Raw genomic sequence first — 21965 nt, 5'->3', positions numbered from 1 at the left:
TCCAAATAATTTTAATAAAAAGGAAAACTAAATATAAAAGATTTAATACGTAGCTAGCCACGTGCTGGCATGAACATAAATTATAGACATACACATACACACAAATGTATCCATCAGAAAGGTCAGGCAGTACAAATTACCTTAAAAATCTAGGGTTTGTTTTTTTTAAAACTTTCACAGATTCTTATTTTTGAAATTATTGTGAGAAACTCTGATACTCATTCTAATTAAGTTTGAAACACTGCTTTCAGAACTTCCCTAGATATCTTGTAAATACATTGATGCAAATGCCATTTGACACTAAAAGCAAACTTTATTTCCATCTTAGAAAACCTTCAATGAATAAAAATGCCCGAAATGCGTATCAAGGGAAACATTGAGGAAGGATTTTTATCTTTAGAATGTTTTATAAAATAAAACACTTTCTGCATGACTACAGAAGTCTTTTAACATTATACTGTTTACTGAATATACTGAGTTTAGAAGCAAAAATTAATTCTGCAATTTTTGAAGGGGTGCAGAAAGTAAATATGATATCTTTAAACATAAATCCCAAATATTCTAGCAATTCTACACTTTAAAACAGTCAACTAAGAGAGAGAAAAAAAATATATATATATAAGGCACAGAAAAATTAAAGGCAAAAGGTTCACTAAAAAGCCAACTAAGGGTAGAGCATTTCCAGGTCAGCATTTAACGGAGCTACATTTCCAAAGTCTGGACATATTTTAGTGAAAAATTCTCAGGTTCAAATACACATTTTCTTTTAAATGTAAAGCTTTTTACAGCTCACGTCTTTCCCTTATTTGCTTACATTCACAATATAAAACAGAACACCAGACATCTAGCCACCCACCAAAATTAGAGGATACTGCAGCCATCTCTGATGATACAGATTTTCCTTCTCAGGCAGGCAGGCACGCGCGCACGCACACACACACACACACACACAAAATCATACAACACAGGAAGAAAACAGATTACTTACTTTGTAAAAAATCATTTTTAGTGTGCCGTAGAAACCCATATTTTCTGTATTTTTCCCCTTCAGTGATTCTGTGCCCCCGTGTGTCCGGCTGCTTGGCAGTCTCTGACAATATAAACCTTTTTCAGGTAGGTATGTCACAGATTCTAATGTGGACATGCTCAGGCACGTCAGAAAAGGAAGATTAGGGAGCAGAACCGGCAAGGAAACTCCACAGTAAAGGCAAATGCAGCTCAGTATCAAACCGCTTCTCGGGACCCACATACATACATGCAGCCTGACTGAGGAGAACTCGAGGGAATAATGAGCGAGAACGGAGAAGATTATTGGAGGAGACTATGCCCTGTCAAAGCCTTGACTGAACAGATTCCTCCCTCAGCAGCAGAGGGATCAGATTACATCTTCCCTTGAACACAGAATGGTGCAGTCCAGGATTCAGCAATGCAGACTGCACATCAATTATATGGTGATCCGCTCCAGGGAACCCGTAAGCACACAACGCACTGAACAGAGGGAGGATGTGGGCAGCAAATGAGACCGCCCCCACTCGTCAGCCCCCTCTCCCCTTTCAAACTTTCAGGAGATTATTTTTATATTTTGTAAAACCTGCCTTTTTGAATAGTTTTAAATGGCAAGCATCATTTCCACAAATAAGTCCTTTCAGAAACATTTTGAAAATGGAATATATTTTCATCCGATCCTTTCAACAGAAGCAAAGCAGGCTATTTTCATTAACTTATCCTATTGCATGCAGTCCTAGCACAGACTGATCAGATTTTTCAAGTAGCTTGGATGGCACAAAATGGGCAATCCCTAGAGGAGAAATTAACTATTCTTTGGGGGGATTTACAATAAACTAAACCGGTTTGGAACATATACCATTTGCAGAAATTATTTACTAAGTTATTTTTCAACTTGTATATTTCTTATATTAAGATTTAATGAAAATATTCCCTATGCTTTTCCTTTTCATTTGTCTAAAACATAGTTTTCAAGAAAATTACCATACACTTCATCGATCCTTGGTAATCATGAGATTATCTTTTTTAAGATTAACAAACTAGTACTAAGTGTATAAAGTTTGGCCAAAGGTCCTATTTCTCCACAGGGAACAAACCTGTGCTCACTGGAGAGTCTTACCCTTACTGTTAATTTAATCTTGAATAAACAGGAGACATTGGACTTCTACCACCAAAATTATTTTGACAATATGTATTGCTTGTCATTAAAAAGGCATTTCCCATCACAATAAAGGTACAAAAGTTTGCCTGAAGGTAACCCTTTTCATGGTGACTACCACACAAATCTATGTATTTCATCTTGCAACTTGCTACACAACTAGCTTCAGAGGCAATTATAAGATTCCTTGGACTAGAAAGGCCCATTATTAAGGGTCTAGTTAATTAACTCCTACCCTCCCCATCAACGTTCTTTATTACAAGTAAACTCTGTGCCTGTAGTTATTTAAGTACTACTTAGAAAGTCTTCAGAAAAGAAATACTGTTTAGACTTACCACATTTTAATACTCTCTACTATGGTAATAAATGACTTTCATTGGGAAATGATTCTAAATACTGTACATATAGTATCATAATTTAAAAAAATGTTTACCCTTATAACTAAAACCGTAAGTCAGTATAATTAATGTCTTTTACTTTAAAACATAAGTGAAATAATCTAAAATTTTGTGAAGAAGCACATCTTGGGCCTTCTCCTCTTTATATATTCTATAGTCTACTATCTTTTTTAAAAATCTCCCACCTGGCTCTTAAATTAACCCTTACCCTCAGAAACAATATACCCATGTACCCAGCAGAAGTTAGTTTTCTAAATAAAAAAATTAGCTTTCTTCAAAAGAAAGTTCCTTTTTTAAAAGAAATCGACTTATTCGTAGCAAAAAAAAAAAAAATTCAACTGTTAGGAATGGACCCATAAACCCTTTTATTAGAGGCTTTAGAGAACTCAGGATTAAAATTTTTTTTAAAAAGTGACCCGTGGTCTCCCCACCCCCCCACCCCCCACACACACATACCCTGTTCTGGGCTATCTGAAGAAACTAATTGTAAAATGAACACCTGAAATTTCCTCTAAAATTCGTCAGTGGTACCTAGCTTTCAGAGAATAAATGGACTCCCTACCAGTTATATAATAGTAGGCACCTTGACTGCAATTAAAATCATGTCCTACCTCTAGCTGAACTAACCTTTTTCAAATTAAGTCCCCTTAGCTGAAGACACAGACCAACTTTATTAAACCAGAGATACTGTCTCAAAACCTAGGATATTTAAAGAAGAAAATAATTTTGTATATTCAGGGAATGCTCTTATGGTTACATGGCTCCTATGTATGGCTATGAAGTTACAGGAAAACCTGATCCCCACAAACATGTTTGTATGTAGATAAGTATATTTGTGCTTTATTTTTGAATGGGCAAAATATTTACATGGTTCAAAATGCGAAAAGGTGTATAAAAAGTATATACTGAGAAGATTTTTCCATCAACCCATAACGCCCATCTACGATGGTTCCCACTTGGTAATGACTTTTTATTAGTTTGTTTATCCTTTAAGTGAGAATGTACATGTTTATAATATTCATGAAGACTATTTTCCCAAGTATTTAAACAATTTTCCCTAATATCTTGTTTATAATGTTAATTTGAACTGTGAAAAAACAATTTGCCAAGCAAAGCTAGTCAACCAAGTCTCTAACTAGATTTCAAATAGAATAAAAATGATTTTCAGTAGTCTCTGAAGTACTATTAATGGAAATTATGATTATATTACTTTCATCATAATCTATGTATGAACAAAGCAAATGAAATCATCTTGACGTTCCTATTTCTGGAAGTCTTAGCTAAAATACAGATGTTTAAAACTTTATTCAAAGATTTTCAGTAGTACGATTGAAAAAGCCTTTGTCTGTCTGCCTGTCTATCTTATCCCTGTGGTAGACAGAAACATTTTAAAACTGAGATCAGCCTGTTATCTATGCTAAATAAGCTCATACAAAAAAAGAAGTATCTTATGCTTTATGCTATAATTTAACTAGTTAGTTCACTGAAAAGGTTAGCCAGTCAATCATTATAGCTAAAAAAATACTTGTTTGTTATCCAAATTTTTAGAATTAATATCTCAATGTATTAAATATATTTTCACTAAAATATACTAAATCCTCATGTAATTTCAGCTGAGCAATAAATGTCCCCTTCTATAAAGAATTATTTCTTGTGGTGACTGACAACTTATAAGCCTTATTGAAAATCAATTTGCAAGAGGAATGACTAACAATGAGGGCCCGGAATATACGTAGCTTATCTGCTAACTCAGGCCAAGCGTTCATCTCATCACAACTCCATTGAGCTAGGTGTATGACAAGAATGGGTAAGAGCAGTAACTTAAAAAAACAAAACAAAACAAAAAAAACTCGGATAGACGTCATCAAAATGGCGGTGTGAGGTGAGCCTCTGTAAAGCTCCCCTGGAATTTACAACTAATCGAACAACAATAACTCCACACAAAAAAACAAAACAAAAAAACACCCACAAATATATGAAGATATACTGCCCACAGTCAAGGCCTTTGGGAATAACGGCAGTAGAATGATTAACCTGTGAGCTGGGACAAGAGAAATGGCTTTCTGAGCAATTGGTTGGGATAACTAAGTTTTCAGAAGAGCAAGTTGTGGCTATGGGCACAAACAAAACTAATCTACATATTAAGAGTGAGAAAAAGATAAACAGTAATATTGTCTTCTCTGAATCTTGTTCTCTTCAGAGAAGCATGTATCTTTATACATGGTGTCAGTAGAGGAAGAGGTAATTAATAGAATTCTTTTCCTCATCTTGACCCTGAATTTATTTTCATTTGAAACATAGTCTTCTATTATTGCACTTATACCTCATTGTCATTCATTTGATACATCTTTTTCTACTGCTATCTACTCCTTAAAGGTTCATGTCTTATTCTAAGACACAGTACAAAATAATACATAAATATAATTAATATTTTTGAATAATTGGCCACATGAGCAAATAGCAGCAACCATTGCATCATTTTTCTAAAGCATAAATATGTGATCCTTAGTAGTAAAAAGTCTATTATATTATAATTAGTTGATGATACTATGAATATTATTGATTCTTTTCTTTACCTTGCTAACATTTAAAAGTTTACTTCCATTTTATGAGTAGGAAAATGTGTTTTTTTATATTTCTATGTCAGTGATTTTCTTTATTATTATCATGACAACATTCTTTACTCTGATATTACACTAGGAAAACCACCTACCACAGTTAGCTGTCTTGCCCTGAGCATAGAATTTAGATTAGAGACAGCTCAAAACTTCAACATCAAAGAAAGGAATGCCAAGCATGTTGAGGCTGAAAAACTTTCTGAAATCTCACTAACCCACTGTCATTAACTTTCTGGGATGCAAGTTCTTATTAAAAGATTCACAACTGAAACTCACAAGTTAATAAACCTGTCCTATCACAGGTACTACCAATTAAAATAGTATGTATGGCCAGCATCTACATTTTCTCTAATGCAAGTAGGTAGCAGTATTGATCAATAAGCTGTATTCATCCATTAAGCATTTATTTAGTGCCTACTATGTGTCAGGCACAGGAAAGTATATAATTAAGAAAATTTTTCCTCCTCTACTGACTTTATGGGCAATTTAAGACAGAATAGGGATACACACACACACACCTGACTCTTAGCACTTACACTGAAATTAGTTCTAAAAATCTTTTGAGAAAATGTAAACTGAAATAAGGTGAGCCAGATTTAGTTTGAAATTACCATCCAAGTAAACAAATATTGAAATATTACTGCATTAGAAAAAAAGCTCCAAACACTAAATATAAATATATAACTTAACTTTAAAATAAACTTGTTTAAGGGGACTGGGGGATGCTTATAATAATATAAGCAAATAATAACAAAACCCTAACCTCAGTAATTCAAAATATCATAGCTCAGAGTGGTTTAAAATTTTTTTACAATTACTATAATTGTAGAAATGGTAAAAATTTTAATTTTTTTTGAAGTTTATTTATAACTCTTTTTACAAAAATGCAGCCCCTGAGGATGAGACACAAGCAAAATGCAATGTTAATTCAAGCAGTAGAACTGTTTTTCATCACTTCAGATTGGGTCAAATGCGTGATCTGATTAAACACATGCTCAAATGTAGGTATCTACCAATACACAAATATTCACATATACAGAGTTTGACACAATAATGCAAGGTAAGAGTTCTATATGTCAAAGCCACAGAAGAAAACAATGAAGATGGGAGTTTTCCTTGCTTGCTCTTCTAAAAGTTATATTGTTATAGAGCTGAGAGAGACTTAATACATGTATCAAAACATTCCTTACAATACTTTACAGACAGACAATACCTGCAATCCTGCAATAATTTGACAAAATTAGTAAACCATTCTGCAGTTTATCCTGATTTATCTAGAAAGCAATTAATCTTTACATCTCATGCTTCAAATCCAAAATAAACTATCTGTAAGCATCTTGAATTCACATCCAAAAGTTTACTCTCAAAATTTTATGTTAAATATTTTATAGTAACTGCTTCAGTAAAGTAAGGAAAATATTAGATTGGTGCAAATGTGATTGCGGTTTAAAAGGTTAAAAATAATTGCAGAAACCGCAATTACTTTTGCACCAACCTAATATCATGGGAAACTATACAAAATAAGGTTGACTTCAAGAAAAATAAAGCAACAAATATGACTCTAAAAGAATTTAGTAACATGGAATAAGAATAAAATCAATATCCCCTCAATGTAAGGCCTAGAACCCTATTCACTCTTCTACTTTATCTAATTCCTTATTTACTATTGCTGCTTGTGACGTTCAAATCTATTTACCTGACTTGAAAAAATTTTTCTTTAGGTGTAGTGTATCAATCTTGTATTTTAGTATTAAACTAACCTTTCAATTCAAAGACTGTTTAAAATTCTGGAATTAATTTCTTAAGTTATTCGATTGGTGTAAAAGTAATTGCAGTTTAAAAGTTAAAAATAATGGCAAAAATCACAATTACTTTTGCACCAACCTAACAGCTATTAGTCATGACCAATAAGTTTTGAGAAAAGAGCTAAAGGCTAAGAAGTAAAAAAAAGTTATATCCACTGAATCAACAGAATTAATCATCCACTGAATCAAAACATTAACAGTAAGAAGCCATACAGTTTAGAGCTAAGAAGGGATCTCAGAAATCATCTAATTCAATTCTCCTTTGTGAAATGAACATGAGCTTTGGAGCGGGAGAAACTGGAGATTAAACACCGGCTTTATCATTATATTAGAGTGTAACCCAGTAGGGGTTATTTGACCCTTATGAGTTCTAGTTTTCTCTTATTTCTAAAATGTAATGCTCATATCATCTACCTTACCAACCTAACCCACAGCCCCTGTGAGGACAAAGTAGATGCTCAGCACGTAACAGATATCCCATAAATACCCTATAAAATAATAACTGTTATTAACAGGTGAGAAAGGTGAGGTAGAGACTTAAGTGTCTTGCTCAGAGTTATACAGCTATATTAGAACCTTGCACTCTGGTTCCAAATTCGCTGATTTCCATTAGATTTGTGGCAGTAAAAGTTGAGATTAAAAAAAATCAGATATTAGCAAAGAAGGAAAACAGTGTTAGTTTGAAAATAGCAATTAAATATATAAACTACAACTACATTTTGATTATTCAGCTCATGGAATGATTATCTAGGTCCATATAACTATGCTTCTGCTATATGTGGGAAATCTGAGGTAAAGACATGGTGACTGGGGAAAAGGTGACAGAAACAGAGGAAGATTTACATGAAAAGAAATCAATCAAGAAATAAATCACCTACTACATCCCAACATCTGCAAAATGCTATGTTTTGAGGACAAACAAAAACATTACAATAAGATTCCTCCTCCAAGATTCTGAAAATCCAACTGGCAAGACTAGAAACCAATAGAGAACAATATTTGACAAGGTATCAAGTGCCAGATTGGGTAGTGTAGGAAGTCAGAAAACGGAGTAATCATTTAAATAGTTGGAGATTTCTTAAAAGATATGGTCTTGCTTCTAAGTTTAAAAGACAGAAGTTTGGTACATGTTGAGGAGAAAGAAGGGAATTATCATCTATGGACCTAGGGTATATGTGGAAAGGCCATGACCATTAACTTGAAGGATTAATAACATCTGTAAGATTTCTACTAGTCACTGGTCTTCTAAGGGCCATTAGTGGATAACTTATTGACTGCTAGATCTCCCAATGCGAAGACTTAATACTACAGTTAGAATATTAACTTACAAGTCATAGTTTCTTCAAAAGAACTTCCTGCCATGACTCATTCTTCCATTTCAGGGCTAATATGTGCCTTTCTGTACAAGGAGAACTTCACTCTGCGGGTGTGAAGACTTTCTGTTTTAGTTATAAACACTGACTAATAAAGGGTCCATCTGTTTCAAGAGGCACTCAAACCATGTTTCCCTGAAAATAAGACCTAGCTGGACAATCAGCTCTAATGCGTCTTCTGGAGCAAAAATTAATATAAGACCCAATCGTATTTTACTATAAGACCCAGTATGATATATGATATGATATGACATGATATATGATATATGATATGATATAACTATGATATAATACTAGGTCTTACATTAATTCTTGCTCCAAAAGACGCATTAGAGCTGATGGTCCAGCTAGGTCTTATTTTAGGGGAAACACGGTACTAGAAATCATACATACAAGCAGGTTGTACCTTTGACTATAGTGGGGAATAGTACAGAAAGAAGAGATTTCTTAAACATTTATTCAAATCTTAGACTATCCAAAAAAACTTGATGAAAAGACAATAAAAAATGTACCTCAGAGCAAGAGGTGAGTACATGATTCGTGGATTCTCACCAACCTGTGGCCAAAAGGACCTCTGTGATTCAGAAATGCATGGCTTGCTTGGAAAATTAAATACTTTGTTTTGTTCCACTCCAGGCCCTTTCTTCCCATACCCTGTCCCTCCAGGCCCCAGACTCAAAGTCTCCTTCTAAGAAACAGACTTCACTATAGAGCATTTTGAAGTCATAGAAACTAGTCATCATGTACAGAACTAGGGGAAGGGCAACTATAAAGTAGAAAGTATGTGAAATTCAAATACATGATATAAAGTATGGTCCTTTTGAAAATATATATGCATATATTTAAGTGTGTGTGTATGTCATATGTATGCAGAGAGGAAAGCCTACATAAATATATTAAAACGTGCACAGTGGTCATCTAAGTGGCGTAATAAAAGACTTCTCCTTTTCTTTCTTATCTGTCAATAACCAAGTATTTTTTGCATAACCTTTTGAGAATCATACTAGGTGCGAACAGCTGTTCCAGGCACTACGTATAAGGTGGCAAACAGTGCAGATGAGCTCTGTACTCTCATATAGTTTACGCTCTGGGGGAGGAGGAAGACACATAATCAGTAAACTAATAAATGAACAAGATCATTTCATATAATGCTAAGTTCTCTGGGAGAAATAAAACAGGGTGCTATGAAAGATGTAAACTGTTAGGATAGTAGAGAAGTGTGGCTAATTCCTTTTAAGTTAAACCTAGAGGGTAGAGCCTGGGATAAGCAACAATACAGCTGGTCTGGCGAAGTGACGGGTAGAAGATGACGTCAGAGAGGGGACCAAAGGCCAGATCGTGTAGGATCTTGTAGGCCATGGTCAAGAGTTTGGATTTAATTCTAAGTACATTGTGAAGTCATTAGAGGATTTCTAGAATGGGAGTAATTTAACATAACTATATATATATTTGCTGATACATTATTGGTTTTCAAAAATGTATATAAAATGGAAGACCGCTCACAAATTCTCACTTGCTGAAATCAGAGATATAGAGAAAAGCATACATAACTTTGAACTCTTTTCAATTCTTTCATCTAGCAATTACTCTTCCTTTCCTTCATCGCTTCTCACGCCATATTAAAACTCAAACTCAGCACCTATCCTAAAAGATTCCTAAATTTGGAAAAGGAATAAAATCGGAATAGCAGTCAATAATCTGTATCATACGCCAAGCACTACTCTAAACTGTTTTTACCTAGTAACTTAATTCCATAACGAAGGGAAATCTACCCTATCCTATCTCTACTTCCTTGCTCTTTACCTTTCTATGTTCTGATTTTATCTTTCCATTTGATAATTTACTCTTTTGGAGAGAGACTGGGCTCAGATCACTACACGTCCTCAATGCACCTGCCAGGCTTATTTTATAACAACAAATGTCCATAACACTGAAAGACACAGTTACCCTCCATTATTAGAGGTGAAAGGATTTTATTAATACCATGGTATGCTTTTTTGAACTGCTTCTCTATGATCAGAAAGGAATCTAGAACACAATCATAGAGTCTCAAGGTTGGGAAAAGCCTTCACTTAAAGTTTAGTAGAGCCTCAGGTACGAGCCTTAGGTGCACCCTCACTAGCATGTCATCACCCAGGATCTGCTTAACCTAAAATACATATGCACATGTTATTCTCAACTCTGTGATCAGCTGGCTTACCAATTTTATAACTATGTCCAATTATAAATACTGACTAGCAGGTAAAGTCCAGATTCAAACTTACTGCACTGCTTAAAACATAGTATCTCTTCTCATCTCAGTCATCTTAGAAAGGTACCAGAAGAATTCAAAATGAGAAGGGATAACTAACTAATCTTCTAAAATTCTAGTTGTGAATCAAAGTCTGTGGACTTGAACTTATTTCACTTATTCGAAAACATTTGTTAAGTACCTGATCATATTGGCGCTAGGCCAGTAAGAAAACATAAATCACACCAGATTCTTGCTCTAGAGAGCATACGTCATAGTGATCTTTAATCAATTCTTTACTTGTTTTAGAGAAGCTTGCCTGCTCTTTAAGTATTCAAGTGTTTGATGTAGTTGTCGAGCAAGTAGGGAAGAACCTAGTAATCACGCCCCCACTACATTAAAAAAGATTCTACATATTCATTTTAGAAACATTAATTTACATTTTAAAGCAATTACTGTATATATAATTCAACAAACTGCATTCCTTGTTTCAAAAGAATCAAGAATTATGTGATTAACATACCCCCTACCTTTTCAGGACATTGCAAAAAACTGAGAAGATTTAGTAAATAAAATCTGAGTACAAAGAAATATTGCTGGAAACAGCTGGGTCATGAGTAGGGTTTGACATAATTTTGCCTGTCATGGAAACATTTTCAAGATAACTATAAATTTGAAAAGGTAGCTGACCTATAGTAGCCTTTTATTTGCAGTCACACTTGATACATGACTCTAGAAGGTTCTTTCTGTAGGGTGGATATCATGAGTTTCCCACCAGTTGCATGAAAGCATGGTATGCAATGATGGCACGATGACTACTGAACAAATGTGCATCACACCTTAATAACTGCTTTGTGCCTGTAGCTGTCCTGTTGAGCAGTGCAACATGGTGACTTGAGAACACATTTAAAAACTAAATCTTAAAATTTTTTGAGTCAATGCACGTTCAAACTTCTATAACACAACAACAAAAAAAGCCTGTGAGGAATAGCTTAACCTACCAAAGAACATAAAGTCAAAACTAGCAAAAAGATGTTGAACTTCAGAATATTCTTAAATTTATAATATTTTGTTAGCCCTTGGGACACACACACACACACACTCTTCATTTTAAGTCTTTCTTTAAAGTTACTCTATCAAGAGACAAAACAGCACATTAAGAACCTAGAATATTTTAAGAGATGTTAAATGAACACGTTAGTCACAATGACCACAATGTAAAAGCAAAGATTAAAATGGTATTTTCTATGATATTTTTACTCAACTAGCTCTTATTAAACAATTGCGATAAACAGATTGTTAGAACAAGATGTACTTAACTCCCCATCAATTTGTTTATTTTAAAGAATTTCACTTTGTAAAATTCACTACATTTGTTTATATATAGGTAGCATAGAAAATTATTGTGAGAAAAAACTGTGGTGAGCCTCTAACCCCAAATTCCATCATAATATTATCAGTCTCATCCAAATGAATCTTCTGAGTCATATAATGGTTCTTTATATCCTAAACAATGTTAAGAGGGGGAAAAAACTAGACAGTTATTCAAACATTTTATTTTTATGGATCTAGATCTAATACATTCAAGATAGTTAGCCAGGGTTTCTAAAAACCAAACACTAAGCAAAAGGATGCAAAGTTGGGCAAGATAAAATCTCTATCCTGGAAGAACTTGGTAGAAGTACAGACCAGTCAATAAAAACATGACAAATCATTATCATTGATAAATGAAATTGCTCAATTTGTATGACAATGCATAGAGCTAGAAAGAGAAAGACATAAATATTTTCAGGAAATGCACATAGCAATATTTTAAGCCAAAATAAGAAGTAAAAATTAAACACTAGATTTTAATCCGACTTGCGTGCTCCTTCAGTACCTACTATCAAAGATATAGCACACCGTGTTTCTTGGAAAATAAGACCTAGCCAGACAATCAGCTCTAATGAGTCTTTTGGAGCAAAAATTAATGTAAGACCTGGTATTATATTATATTTATTATATTATATAAGACCGGGTCTTTAATATTAAAGTAAAATAAGACTGGGTCTTATATTAATTTTTGCTCCAAAAGACGCATTAGAGCTGATTGTCTGGCTAGGTCTTATTTTCGGGGAAACACAGTAGTCACTGGTATTGTAATAACTATGTATGGTGTCAGATGGGTACTGGATATATTGAGATGATCACTTCATAAATTATATAAATGTCTAATTACTGTATTGTACAGCTGAAACTCATATTATATTGTATGCCAACTGTAATTGAAAAAAATAAAATTTCATTAAAAATGATACAGTAAACTACTCAGTTTGAAACAAATAACTCTTTTTTAAAAAGATGTTCTCCTAAGAAAATGAAATATACATGAAAGGGAACTTACCATATGCCAGGCACTCTTTACTTATATTAACTCACTGAAACTGTACAGCAACCCTGTGAAGTAGGTACTATTAGCATCCCATTTTACAGATGAGGAAATAGGCACAGAGAGTTTAAGTCCCCAGGTCACATAACTATTAAGTCAGGGAGCTGGGATTTGAACACAGGCGGATCTTGGTCTCTAGTTGACAGAAAATGAAATAGGGTTTTCTACATACATAGTAAGAAGTCTCATTAGTTAAGAAATCTCTAGGATGCTTCCTGAGCTACTTCAATATGCAAATACGTGATGTGTGGGTGAAATCTACATTAGAGTTACAACAGAAACAGGGGTAGGAGAGACAAACTAGTTCATTGTAGTGAGATATACTTCTGGGAATTTACCAAGAGCAGCCTGACAAAGAGTTAATACTCTACTGCCAATATTTCCTCGGTAAAGAATGAATCCCATCACCTTTGACATTACATTGAGATTAGGCAGCAGTCAGTAGGCACTGTGGAAAAAAGTCTGATGAAAGGTACTCACAATACATGGGTTTTGCTTCCTTTTCCTAAACTCGCTGAGCACTTCTATATCCTGCCCTTACTTCTTCATGCCCTATCTTTTACTTTCCTGAACGCAAAATGATGGAAAAAAAGCTAAAAACAGAATATACCCAAGGATCTCCTTGGAAGGTCCTTGGAAGGTCCTTGAAGGGACTACGTAGGTCTTTCACCCTTCAAATGATCTGAACACTTAGAAAACTGGCAGAAATTATATATCCTAACACTCAAGAACTATTTCAAATGTCCTTTACTGGTACTGCAAACCAAATACACTTAACTGGGAATTATGACTTCTACTTGAGTTTGAATTTTTTAGTTTAGCACATCCCTGTGATTCCATCTTACACTTTATTGTTTCAACAATCGCTAATTATGTTTTTTCTACTTAGGATATACAATTACAACAAATGTAGATTTAAATGGTTACTTTAACCTCCCACCGACATTCATTAAACAATATTTATCTGAGTGCCTATTATACATAAGCTAAATTAAGTATGGTTACAGCTTTATGGCTGGAGTTTACAGTGTAGTAGGGGAGAAAGACAATGAAACAATTAAAACAAAGCAAAACTGAAACTGCAGTAAATGCCTCCTAATGTTTGGTACATAATGTTAAAGTTTTGACCTAGTCTGCAGGTTCAATGAAAAGCTAACAATGGATGTTAATCAATGGAAGAACATGATCAGATATACCTCCTGAAAAATCATTCTGAATGTAACGTTAAAAAACAGAATGGAAGTAAGTGAGAGTGGATGTGGAGCAATTGTGTGAGGAAGTTATTCCCCTAGACCAGGCAACAGATAATGTTGGCTTGGGCTAGCGAGATGCAACAGAGATGGATAGAACTAAACAGTTAAGAGACATTGGAACATAAAATTGATAGAATTTGGTGACCAATTGTCATGGGAAGTAAAGGAGAGGGAGTTTATCAAAGATGGCACAAGGGTTTCCTTACTTATGCAACTAGATGGAAGATGACATAGGATACTGGACAGGAGTCAGTGCTTGTGCTTGTTTTCTGGGGTAGGGAGGATCACAAGTTCCATTTTTGGTCATATTTGGTTTGAGGAGTCCTTGAGACATTCTCATACAGGTGAGGATACTCCAATTGGCTCTGAAGCTCAGAAGGTCTGAACTGGTGATGAAAACATGGAAATCATCTGTGTGTTGGCTATCTCCAATTTCCTTCATAAAGCTACCTCCTACCCATCCTAAAGGTGTTAACCACAGTGCTTAAATCCAACACCTTGTCACAGTGTGAGCACATTATTTTCTATCTTGCCCACTAGTCTGTAAGTTCCATGAAAGCAGTGACCATTGCTATTTTGATTCTTCTTGTACCTCAGCTCCTCACATAGTTTCTACACATATCAGGGTATCAATAAATAATATTTATATGAGCTAATTAACAATGTAAGACATACACTAATCAATAATGACAGAACTACAGAAACAATTGAAAAATATTCATTTTCAGCATAACTTGAAAAACTCATAATTTTCAGAATAAGGAAAGGTATGTAAGTAGAAAAATACATTTTATATATATATTTATTATTAATGTAGCATATATAGTATTGTTTACAATATTTTATATATTTATATACATTTTCCCTTCAGGGGAGGGGAAAGTAAATCAGTTACACAATTCAAGTATAAATTAAATTGGAAGGAAAAACACAGTTAGCTATGCGGTGAAAATGTAATTATCTTTGTTATTAAAAGCCAACCTGGTTTAGGACTTCCTGTACCTTTAAAGACGCCCAACAGATTATAAACTTTTACTATTAAAAGGAATAGACAGTTTTAACAATGTTTAATGTACACCATTTCCCACAGATCTCACTTAAAGTAGTATTTTATTTATTCACAGGTTATTAAACTAATAGATAGCATTTTTTGTACCTCCATTTTACTAACAAGAAAGATTTTGAGAGTTACCAAAAGCATTATAACTACTTTTAGCTAAACGAAAACACCTTTGGCAATACATATTTTAATCTCTATGAACAGAGTAACAGGCTGAGTTCCATTCCCATTAAAATAAATTGAATACTGAATAGCTTACATATAATTGCCTAGCTTTATTTTGCTTTGGCTGCTTTTTAGCACCATCTCCCATTGAGACAGGACATATCAAGAAACTACACTTAATGAAAAGAGTCAAAGGACTAAGATCCCACTGAAATACCTTTTCGTAGAAACAAAAAATATTGATAGTTATTTCAATTACTACATTCATTTTGCTTTTGTGAATGTGAAAAATATGCAAGTAATAATTTTAACAACAAATACATTTTGAGGCATAACCATTCACTTCTAATTTTGAATGCAGACAGGACATACCTCATCTTAATCATGAATGTAGTCAACACGATACATATGGATTTCAAAATCCCCTGGCTTTCATCTTCTAATAAATATTCTAACATTATATATCAAAACAGAAGAGTTATTACATTGCTCAAAGCATGTTTTTTTTTAATATAAACATAGTCAGGGAATTTTAAGTAACTATGTTGAAGACTACAAAGTACAGGAAAAGATGATGAGAGACAGCTGACAATATCAATGTTTTTAAAATTATATTAAAGAGAAACAAAAATGCTAAAAGAAAAAAGAAAACTGATAAAAAAAATTTTGGAAGAGGTTGTGGTTGGCCATTTATTACTTTTCTGTATTAAGAGTTAATTAATATTCTAAAAAGGTCTACAAAAGGCTGAACAACTTCTCAAGCGCTGAATTCATGACACTGACCTTAGACTTCTTAGAATGATTTTTAATGCACTCTGTTATTAGTAAAACCTGTTTAAACACATGCCCCATCTGCCAGCACCCCATCTGCAAAAGAGCTTATTCTTGTAGACAGTACCACTTCTGCTTGCTTCCTTCTCTTCTCTACATACCAGCTGTATGGTAATGAGCATGAGCAGCTGAAAATACTGCATGATAACAAAGCTAATATGGAAACAGCAGAACACTTCCCCTCAGTGAAGCGGTTCCAGTATGAACATAGCAGATAAGCTATTAAACAGAGGTGGGGGGGTGAGAATTCTGTTTGTGTGTATTGGACAGGGATGCATGTGTGTGTGGTAAATACAGTGTTTCCACATAATTAAAACATTAAAAAAAAAAAAAAAGGAGAGCACAGGGTACCAAAGAAAGATCTAAACTTCTAAGTACTTTTGTTAAATCAATTCTTTAAATGTTTTAATTCTCAGTTTTTATATAGTGATGATCTATCAAGTGCCGTTTGACAAGCTAGTTTTCAAAGATGTTAACAAGTATGTTCCATTTCCTAATTAACTTATTAGGGGCCGTTAGGGAAAGAAATGGAGTCGGAATTAAAGTTATAATGGAAACTATTTGCTAGACATTTTAGCAGCTAAGATAATATGTGAATCAATAAATTCTATGTTTTTAATTCTTATAATTCTTTTACAGCAATTTAAATTTTTTTATTTTAATGGTATTTGAAGCCAACACATTTATTCTCAACATCTGAGAAACTCCAAACAAAATACTAAGATGGGACATGTTATCTTAATTTAGAAAGACATAATGGGGTTAATTATTACATATATGATAGTCACACTGAATGAATCTACATAATGTAAGTAGAACCAAATCGCATTAATTTTTTATGTGCAGTATCTTTCCATTTAGATTAACAGTCACTCAGGAAACTAAAAAAAAAATGATTTAAAATTGATGCCATGCATCTGCTTTCACAATTTGAAGAAACTAAAAATGAAAAAATATTCAAAATATTATCTAAGTTAAAGAAATAAGTACTATTATAACTGGAGACTTAATTATAATTTTTACCAACACATCTAAAAAAGTTTTATGTGGATTTTATAAAAGTTATTAAGTTCATTACATAGTCACACTTTCTATAGGTTATTTCATTTCACCCTTATAACAACCCTATGAAATAGGTTCTATTATTATTTCCACTTTACAGATGAGGTTTAATAAGTGGTGAAACTAAGAACTTAATCAGCTTCTGATATAAACTCCACAAGGGCAAGGATTTGGGTCTGTTTCATTTACTGCTGTACTCCACATGCCTAAAGCAGTCCTTGGCTGGTAGGAGTTGTTGAACAGATTGAATGAATAGACGGAAGAGATGGAAGAGATAACTACTCAGTTGTTTTAAGTATGAATCACTTTAAGTGGGGAAAAAAGCTGTGATAAATTTTGTAATCACCTTAATCGTTCTGATATTGAAAAAAATATTTACGGATTAAAGAATCTTAAAATTAGACTGCTTAGTAATCTAAGTTTTCTTCACTTGTCAGGTTGAAAAATTAAGACTTCTAAAAATTCTCATAATTAAACATTCATTTTAAAAGGTTCGTACAGATTGGATCAGAGCAAAATTGCACTAATTTTAGTATTTTGCATATTTTCGTGAATCCACTTGTCCTCGTTTTACTGTTTAAACATAAAAATGCATTTTTCCTGACTAGCTTAACATATTCCATGACTTCAAATATAAACAAGGCCACAACCTTCCACAGTATAAAAGCGATTAAACACACACACACACACACACCTGAATTTAAAGAATAGTTCCAACTTAATGACACAGTATGAATTAGCCTTTAAAAAGACATACATTTGCATTTTCTCAAAGAGCACACTTTTAACAACACTTATATGTTTAAAAAATCCACAAATTCTGACAAGATTTATAAAAACAGTACTATACTGCCCCTACATGTTCAAACTAGTAGTAACAATGACATTTTAAAATCTAAAGTGATAATGCAGATTTTTGTTGATTATTGAAAAGCTGTTTAAACTTAAGTTGTTCCCAAGTTAACTACCATGTTTCCCCGAAAATAAGACCTAGCCGGACAGTCGGCTCTAATGCGTCTTTTGGAGCAAAAATTAATATAAGACCTGGTCTTATTTTACTATAAGACAGGGTCTAAATATAGTATAGTACAGTACAGTACAGTACAGTATAGTATTAGTATAGTATAGTACAGTACAGTATAATATATTGTAATATATTGTAATATAATATAATACCGCATCTTATATTAATTTTTGCTCCAAAAGACACATTAGAACTGGTTGTTGGCTAGGTCTTCTTTTCGGGGAAACACAGTATATGAAATCTCCCACACATAAAAATGTAATTAAATATAGGAATATCCCACAACTTTAAATTTTCATTTTCAATACTAGCACGGAGAAAAAAATTAAGAGAATTTTAACCTGTATTATCACATATTTTTTCTCCATCATTACATGAAGATAAAATAGCCATATATAAACAGCTAACTGGTCATGTGCTTTTGGGGTCAATATTAATGTATTAATATTTGTGAAATACTGTTGCTTGTTTCCCCTCTAGACCTAAATCTGCTGTAATTATTTTACCTTTCATATTTTAGGAATAAAACACTATATATGCAAATAAAGAGATGCGCTATATCAATAGGTACCTGTAAAAGGAAATAACTGAATTGTGACTTCTAACACTTAGAATGTCACTGGTTTTACCACAAATGGTAGTCCTTTCTATTACTTCTACAGTAAAATTTATATCACATTAAAACTTTTTAAAATTATATCTATCATTATTTATATCTACCATAAATTATATCTATCATTATTAACTGGTTTATATGTGAGACACATTAATTTATACAACTTTCCACAATAAGTCAGGGATAGGGCCAAGAACTCTAATTCTGACCCAGGAACAATCCAGAAAGAAGTCACGATTGGCCTGACAGGATATTAAAGATTGAAGTTTCCTTGCAAAATAGAATATGGTGGAATAATTAACCTTTCAGAGCCTCAAAATAATACTCTGCACTGGATACTACTTAACAGTATTTGAAAGCCAGTAGATTATATATTTCAATAAAGTTACCAACATAATCATAGCAAGTCAGGGAAACAGTATGTCTGTGTATGTATGCATATGTATACACATGGAGAAACTATAACATAAAATATCACCAGTTGATTTAGAAATGAAAAGTGTGGAATTGAATGAAGGGCTCTGGTGACACACTGTACACTGTTGCAAATCAAACATGCTGTCCATGCCGAGGTGGAATTCTCAGTCACTAAAATGTTAAATTACATAAAAGGTAGGATTTTTTTTCTGCTTTGTTCATTAATGTAAATTAAGTACCTAGAACTGTGCCTGGCAATTAGTAGATCCTTACTTGTTGAATGAATGAATTAATCCATGTTCCTCTAATTTTGATATGAGACCACAGAATGGGGACAAAATAAGTCTCTCCGAGACAGAAAAGCATCTGTGGCCTCCTTAAGGGAAGGTCTCTGCCTTACTTGTCTTTGTTACACTAGCAACACACACAGGGAATATGCCTAATACATTATTAGCAGAATTAAAATTAATTTAGTGGTGTTAATTTTACGTGGAAATACTGGGAGAAGTAAAAAAGTGGTCAGGGTTCTCATTTCTCATTTAAAGTATAAGTCTGCTAGCATGAGCTGCATTTAATTACTGAAAAAAATATACATATACATAAATAAGCTCTGAACTATCATTACATTCCATAAAGCTGCCTATAAGTAAGTTAATAAAATTTAGGTATTCATTTATATAATGTATGTTTTAAAGCATTTAAATATGCATGTATTCAGAGACTTAATATGAGACCTAGACTACTTTGACATTTCAAAATGTATTCAATTTTTTATATGTGGGTGATAGCTGTAAGACTCAGAGGTCTATAGAATTATTTCCACAATTTTAGAGAAAGCTGTGTTTTTCATTTCAGAACTTTTTGGAGTTTAAAAAAGTAATATGGTGCATATATAGTGTATTACATAACATTTCCAGTACATTACACATTAATATTTTTATAGCAAAATATATGAATATGCAGATAAATAATAAAAGTGACTGTCTTATGTTAGTTAGGGTTAGGTTTGGCTAACTTAAAAAAAATTAGTTTTCAGATCTTGTTGAATTTCTGCTCTGCAGACAGGGAACTGTGAATTTATTATTTCATACTTGTTTACCTTGCCAGGAGCTTAGTACTAAGCTTATTTTTAACATATTTTTCATTTGTCTCCTATACAAGTCTTAGTATTAAGTAAGTTTCTGTAAAACACAACCTACAAATTTAAATAGCCTTGCTTTGTGATGTTAAAATTACTAAACTATTTGTACAGATTGGTATCTATCAATAAAAGGGATAATTCAAGGCAGTTATTTCTATGATGTAGTTGTATGAGTAGTTTATAAATCATATTATAATTTGTTTTACATTCATATCTGACAACTGAGGCACAACCTAATCATTATCTGATGACAAAAACATCTAGAAAGCAATGTTATCAGTAATTAGATGTTGAGGCCATCATCAATTGTGGGAGCCAAGTGAGAATTACATACTGAGAAGCACAGGATTACGTGGAAAAAGCTAACCCTTAGCACATTTGTTAACGAAGGATCCGTTCCCTCCACAAAGGTTTACCCAGGTCAGTACACCACAGTGCTGATGATGCTGGAGCCAGATGCCCAAGTTAGAACCTCAGCTCCATCACTTACGTACTAGCTTTGGGCAAGTTATTTAACCTTCCTATGCCTCAGGTTCCTCATCTGTAAAATAGGGATAACAGAACCTACTGTACAAGGTAAGAATTAAATGAATTCATGTGTGTACTCAGACTACTGCCTCCCCCGCACCCCAAGTCAGACTATATTATGACCCTATTTTATTATCTGCAAAACATTAGCATTAACAGTTACTTTTCTGTTTCCCTAAATTAGAATCCAAATTCCATGAGGGCACGGCCTTTTTCTATTTAGTTCACTGTCATAGCCACAGGTTCTAGAAAAGTTTTCAACTCCGTTCTAAACTCTCAATACTTATTTTCAGTTAATACTAATATTTATAAGTTTCATTTTAAGATACGTGAATAATTTGCAGCAGTGTAATTCATCTGAAACAAGATGTGAGCCCAAGCAATAACACAAGTTCCTTCTGTCCATCATTTTGCTAATCATCTGCTTAGCAAACATCCTTCACGTTTTAATTCAGAGTTACTGTGAAGCCTTTTCTGAGACATCTGCATTGAGACTTGGGTGACCTGCTCAAGCTCCCACTAATACTTTATACATGGGCCCATTTAAGCAATGATCCTTTTGTACCATAAGGAGTTATTTATGGTTTACCACTAGGCTGTCAGATGCTTAACGGACTGTGACTTTTCATTTTTGCATATCCACAGGATGAGGGGATGAAGAATCATCACCTTTTTATTTATAGCCAATGCCTTGCACAGTACAGAGAATAAGATTGCAAAAAAACTTACAATTTATATTCTGTCTACTCATGTTTATGTAGGATGCAAGAAACAGTCTTAGAAGAAAAAGACTGATGAGATCTAACAAGGAATGGTCTGATATGTAGTAACTAATTAATTCCTTTATTGATA

At 33.4% G+C, this 21965-nt stretch overlaps 1 protein-coding gene across 5 annotated transcripts in view; it reads right to left on the bottom strand.

Moving 5' to 3' along the window:
• The window catches only part of FBXW7 (F-box and WD repeat domain containing 7), a 171381-nt gene that overhangs the window by 28877 nt on the left and 120539 nt on the right, over positions 1-21965 (bottom strand). The window contains exon 1 of one of the 5 annotated variants that reach the window (XM_019722730.2): positions 989-1417. The exons of the other annotated variants lie outside the window; for them this stretch is intronic. Within the exon in view, the coding sequence (XP_019578289.1) occupies positions 989-1249 (261 nt within the window). The 5' untranslated portion in view covers positions 1250-1417. Of the gene's footprint in view, positions 1-988; positions 1418-21965 lie in introns of those variants that run through there. 5 annotated transcript variants of the gene reach the window in all.

The sequence above is a fragment of the Rhinolophus sinicus genome, linkage group LG07 (genome assembly GCF_036562045.2).
Source record: "Rhinolophus sinicus isolate RSC01 linkage group LG07, ASM3656204v1, whole genome shotgun sequence".
NCBI classification, from domain to species: domain Eukaryota; kingdom Metazoa; phylum Chordata; class Mammalia; order Chiroptera; family Rhinolophidae; genus Rhinolophus; species Rhinolophus sinicus.
The sequence above is the reverse complement of the archived record's forward strand: the minus strand, read 5'-3'. Positions and strand labels throughout refer to the sequence as shown.